Genomic DNA, 6692 nt, shown 5'->3' with positions numbered 1-6692 from the left:
CAATATTAAGTATATCTCATTATTCTAAAAAAATAATTTGGTCATTTAGCTTTCTTCAGGAAAAATTGAAAGATATCTGGACTGCATTACATATTCATCTACTAAGTGTAGCAGTTATATCAGTGCTTTAATTTTCCGGATTTTTTCTAAACTGGATATTTTTCTTCTGTTGCTACAGTAGCAAATAAGTTACAAAAATTTTATTTTATAATCAAAGGCATTTAATCTCATTAAAAAACAACTGCACAGCCTTATGTGGCCACAGCTGCATAACTTGGAGATATTTCTTTAATATTTTTTTTCTCAAGTTTTGCAAAGATCTGATAAACAAATTCATAAAAAACTGCAGAAAATGTGGGCTACCAGTAACGTATTAACAAAAATATAAAAGTTGCCAACCACAAATTTGTGACAAGACAACAGAAACACCAAACAAAGTAAACCACAGAATCAAGCAAATGTTTTCAACCTAGCTCATAGGTTTACTTCCAAATCTCACACTTATCACCAAAATGAAATGCCTAAAAATCATTATATATAAAACAGAGTTCTGCCAATATTTCACCTGTGTCAACAGTTCATGTCGTCTTTTGAGCTCCTTTGCTTCTCTTTCCTGGACCCTGACCTCATATTCACTGGGATCTAAGTCCAATCCATCATCATACACCAAGTCTGAGTCACAGAAGATGAACTCTCCTTTGTCTTCACCCTTTCCAATTGCAATGATTGCCTGAAAAATAATTATTCTACTTACATATTCTACTTTATCTATAATATGTACAAATTCTATGTAATTTACTGATAAAATCACAAAGTTACACATGAATTGAATATAAACATGAAGTAAATAATATATATATATATATATATATATATATATATATATATATATATATATATATATATATAATCTATATATTATGTAACAGAGACAGACAATAACAGAGAATAAAATTTTCAAGTTTGCAGGTGTCTGTGCAGTCATAAAGGCACTGTCAAAAGGGTGTTTGTGTATCTCAAATGTCAAAAACATATACTATTCAGTACATTTAGCGAGTCTATTACTGTGGATCAAAGGTGAATGGAATGGAGGAGCCCATTCACTACAAGACATATAGTCAGCCATCACCATGTCACCCTTTACTCAGTAACGAATCCAGCAATTCATGACGAAAGTGCATGTGATAATTAATGGGAAAAGATATAAATATATAAATATATATATATATATATATATATATATATATATATATATATATATATATATATATATATACACAGTCAATCCCGCTATTTGCAGTCTCACACCATGGCGGACTCACCACGATTTGTGGATTTTCTGTGGAACTTATCCCCAAAATATTCCCAAAAATTCAGCAATTCGTGGACTTTTTCGTTGAGAAATACTCGCTAATTAGTGTATTTTGATGTTATTTTCATGATTAAATATATTTTTTATAATAAAAAATTATTTACTAATTTTCAAATATTAATAATAAGATCAATCAGATTAAATAATAATAATAATAATAAAATAATACTATAAAAAAATTATTTACTAATTTTCAAATATTAATAATAAGATCAATAAGATTAAATAATAATAATAATAATAATAAAATAATACTATACCTGTAAATATAATACAGGTAATAACAAGTAATAATTTTCAAATACTAATACGATTAATAAGATTAAATAATAATAATAATAAAAATAATAATAATAATAATAATAATAATAATAATAATAATAATAATAATACTGTACCTATAATAATAGTAATAAGATTAAATACTAAAATAACTGAGAGAGAGAGAGAGAGAGAGAGAGAGAGAGAGAGAAACTTATGTGGAAAGATACAGGTTTTTAGCTTTGGCTGGTAAGAAACTGGTTCTCTCCCCTTCATAAATTAAGGAGGGACCCCCTTATGGTACCCAAGGGACCTCCTTATACTGAACCCTGTCGGCAGCTGGCACTTATGCTGGTTTTTTTTCACCCATTATAGATACGATGCTCAGAATTGATACTATTGAAATGATGATAAAATGACTGAAATATTAAAATTATATTAGCCCTTAAAAACGCCTATTGGACGTATCATCGTGGACTAAAATTGTCTGTTGGGTGCGGTGGGCGTACCGTCGTCGACTGCAAAAATTTCAACCTTGGTCAACTTTGACTAGACCGAAATGGTAGAAAAAAACGCAATTGTAAGCTAAAACTCTTACATTCTAGTAATATTCAATCATGTACCTTCATTTTGCAACAAATTGGAAGTCTCTAGCACAATATTTTGATTTATGGTGAATTTTGAAAAACTTTTTCTACGCCGGCGGTAACTCAGCCGAAAATTTCGTAAATTCTTCGTCATTTTGTCGTAATTTTTGCACTGTTCTATATTAGCCCATAAAGTATTATATATGAAAATGTGCGCAATTTCATGTACAATACAGCAAAAATACAACACATGGTTGTAGCTTTTATCACTTTGGAAATATTTTCATATAAACCACGATAACTGCCAAAATTTCAACCTTCGGTCAACTTTGACTCGACTGAAATGGTCAAAAAACGCAATTTTAAGCTAAAACTCTTACAATCTAGTAATATTCAATCATTTACCTTCATTTTGCAAAACAATTGGAAGCCTCTAGCACAATATTTCGATTTATGGTGAATTTTTAAAAAAAACTTTTTCAGGCTTACGTCCTCAGAAATTCTTTCGTCACGTTATCAATAATGTTTGCACTGTTTTATATTAGTCATTACATAAAGTTTTATATATGAAATGTGCGCAATTTCATGTAGAATACAACAGAAAATAACTCATGGTTGTAGCTTTTATCAGTTTTGAAATATTTTCATATAAATCACGATAACTGCCAAAATTTCAACCTTGGTCAACTTTTTGACTCGACCAAATGGTAAAAAAACGCAATTATAAGCTAAAACTCTTACATTCTAGTAATATTCAATCATGTACCTTCATTTTGCAACAAACTGAGAAGTCTCTAGCACAATATTTCGATTTATGGTGAATTTCTGAAAAAAAAAAAAAAAAAAAACGTCTGTGCGCGGTAACCCGGCCAACATCTCAGAAATTCTTTGTCATGTTGTCGTAATGTTTGCATCGTTTACATTAGTCGTTACATAAACTTTTATATATGAAAATGTGCAATTTCATGTAGAATACAACAGAAAATAGCTCATGGTTGTAGATTTTATCAGTTTTGAAAATTTTCACATAAATCACGATAACTGCCAAAATTTCAACCTTCAGTCAACTTTAACTCGACCGAAATGGTCAAAAACGCAATTGTAAGCTAAAACTCTTACATTCTAGTAATATTCAATCGTTTATGGTCTTGCACAATTTTCGAAAAAAACATTTTCCTTACGCTCCGCGCTAACTCGGCTGAACATCTCAGAAATTCTTTCGTCTCGTTGTCGTAATATTTGCACCGTTTTTATATTAGTCGTTACAAAAGTTTTATATATGAAAATGTGCGCAATTTCATGTGAATACAACAAAAAATAACTCATGGTTGTAGCTTTTCATTTTTTTAAATATTTCCATATAAATCATGATAAATAGAAAAATTCGACTTTTGGTCAACTTTAACTAGACCGAAATGGTCGAAAACTGCAATTGTAAGCTAAAACACTTACAGTCTAGTAATAGTCAATCAATTAGCTTCATTTTCAACAAACGGGAAGTCTCTAGCACAATATTTCAATTTATGGTGAATTTTTAAAAAACATTTTTATGTCCGCGGCTTTCTCTAATTCATGCATCATTTTGTGATAATATTTTCTCTGTGTTGCTTTGATCGTTTTAAAATTTGTTATATACCAAAATCATCGCAATTTAGTGTACAATACAACTAAAAAAATTAACTCATTAGCTTTTTAACCGTTTGCTTACAGCGATTTGTATACAATTATATACTGAGTTTTTTTTTATGCTGTCATATATTCAATATTTATATATGATAATGATATTTTTTCATTTCTGATGGTTGCATACTAAACTTCAGGCAATGACAAAAAAATGAGCCAAAATGAACTCTTAATCTTAAAAACTAAGCGTGCTGTGATTTTTTTGAAAAAACTTTTTTCCGCTTCAAACTCACCTAACGCCGCTGAAAATTGGAGATGTTTTAGTAGGGTTGGCGTTAAAAAAGTTAAAGAAATCTTGAAATTATATTAAAACGAAATAGACAGCAAACTCCTTATTCACCCAAAAATAATGGCTATTCACATCCCCAGAACCAGAACAGCTAAAAAATCCATGAATACTTAAAACCCTCTAAAAACACTTAGAACTGCCTATTTTGATAGTTCAAACACAAATAAAATCTCTAAAAATGCTTATACCTAAATATTTTAATAGTTTTTTACAAAAAGTGCATTTAATCATGAAAATTATATGAAAATACAGTAATTAGTGATTATTTCTCAGTGAAAAATACCGCGAATGGGTGAATTTTCCCTAATAATGTGTATATATGTTCCATAGAAAAATCCAGGAATAGGTGAGGAATAATAGTGAGAGTTCAATGCGTTGTTTACTTTTAGTGTTTCAGGATGATAGTATATGCATTTTAGAGGGTACATTTTATGATAAAATAATGATTTACATACTAATTTTTAAATATTAATATTAAGTTTCATAAGATTAAATAATAACATTAAATAATAAAAATAATAATTCTCTCTCTCTCTCTCTCTCTCTCTCTCTCTCTCTCTCTCTCTCTCTCTCTCTCTCTCTCCTTCCTGCTTAACTCTCCTCAGAATTTTTATGCATATGTAATATGTAGTATGTTTGTTTTTATGATAAATAAATGATTTACTAATTTTCAAATATTAATATTGATGTAAAAACAGAAAATTATCAATTCCTTAAAGAAAATATAGTGAATTAGTAAGATTTTAGTTATAAATAAATTTTTCCCCCTCATTTTTTTTCCAGTCAAATATGTCAGATATTTTGACATACTAACAACAAGGGTAGAAAGTGTTGCCCTCTTGATGGCGATATATGATGTTGCCCATTCAGTGCTCTCTATCTCTCTCTCTCTCTTCTCTCTCTCTCTCTCTCTCTGTCTCTCTCTCTCTCTTCTTGCAAGGTGATAGATTAATGGATGATAGATAAAAAATGAAGAGTGGTTGACTGAAAGATGATAAAGATATATAAAAATATATACTGTATTATTGACATTTTTAATTGTTTAATCTCTTTTAAATCTCTCTCTCTCTCTCTCTCTCTCTCTCTCTCTCTCTCTCTCTCTGGCTCTCTCTCTCTTTCTCAGTTGCTTAATGATATATTGGCAAAAGGTAAAATGTTTAAGATGACTTTGAATTGATATTAATAATATCATTTCAAAGATTAAGACACTAATAGGATAATAATTTAAGGCATATTTGATGTAGGATGATACTTTGAGTATACATTTGGTATTTGAACTTTCAAGACAGGCAGTTATAAGCATTTTTAGAGGGGGCTGTTAACTATTCCCAAATTTTAACTATTCACCGGGGGGGGGGTCTGGTACACATCCTCCAAAGGGGGTTTACTGTATACAAACATACATACATACATATATATATGTGTCACTGACTATACACTGTGGGGATCATTCCAGCACCACACTGTAAGTTGACTTCCGGCGTAAGTTGGTTTTTCGCCGTTATTGGCGCTTTACTGGCACTGTAACTTGATGTTTGGCACTGCAACTTGATGCTGCATCAAGTTACAGTGCCATAAGCACCGACAATTTGATACCTATTCTTGCCGTTAATGCCGTACAATTGAATCTGCCATAAGTTGATGATGCACTGATATTTCTTTATATATATATATACAGTGAACCCCGTATTGATATAGGGGGATCATTTATAACCCCACAAATAGCTAAAATCCGCAAATACTTAAAACCCCTCTAAAAACACTTAGAACTGCCCACTTTGACAGTTTAAACACAAGAAAAACCCTGTAAAAATGCTTATACCTGAGTATTTTAATAGTTTTATCACAAAAAGTGCATTTATTCATGAAAATATGAAAATACAGTAATTAGTGAATATTTCTCAATAAAAAATACCGAGAATGGGCAAATTTTTTGCGAATAATGGCTAGATATGTTCCATAGAGAAACCAGCGAATACGTGAGTCCGCGAATGATGAGAATGCGAATACAGGGGTTTACTGTGTGTGTGTGTATATATATATATATATATATATATATATATTACAGAAATAATCAACACACAAACAAGTGTGGAACAGAAATAAATTCCTGACTCACATCAGGATCGAACACAGGTCTTTCAATTGAAAGGCAAGGCCACTGTAAACCAGGCCATACTTATCAGAAATTTTATATATATAAAGAACATACACACACATATACATAAATATATAATATATATATATATATATATATATTATATATATATATATATATATATATATATATATATATATATATATATTATCATGATGTGGGTACCAAGTACCTGGTTATCACACAACTAATCACAAAATCCAATAATTTACCTCACTTCAGAGATACCTCAGACCCTCATAAAAATAAAATTATGAGTGAACACTCTAAAGGTAACAGTGTTCCTTTAAAACTTACTTATCACTGTTTTAATCAAACTAAGTTTATCAAGTTATGTGTGAG

At 30.1% G+C, this 6692-nt stretch overlaps 1 protein-coding gene across 1 annotated transcript in view; it reads right to left on the bottom strand.

The window, feature by feature from the left end:
• The window catches only part of LOC136840600 (NBAS subunit of NRZ tethering complex-like), a 791298-nt gene that overhangs the window by 652132 nt on the left and 132474 nt on the right, over window positions 1–6692 (bottom strand). Inside the window, 1 exon segment of the mRNA XM_067107278.1 lies at window positions 566–730. Within this exon segment, the coding sequence (XP_066963379.1) occupies window positions 566–730 (165 nt within the window).

Source organism: Macrobrachium rosenbergii, chromosome 8, assembly GCF_040412425.1.
Source record: "Macrobrachium rosenbergii isolate ZJJX-2024 chromosome 8, ASM4041242v1, whole genome shotgun sequence".
Lineage (NCBI taxonomy): Eukaryota > Metazoa > Arthropoda > Malacostraca > Decapoda > Palaemonidae > Macrobrachium > Macrobrachium rosenbergii.
This window is presented reverse-complemented; position numbering and strand designations above follow the sequence as displayed.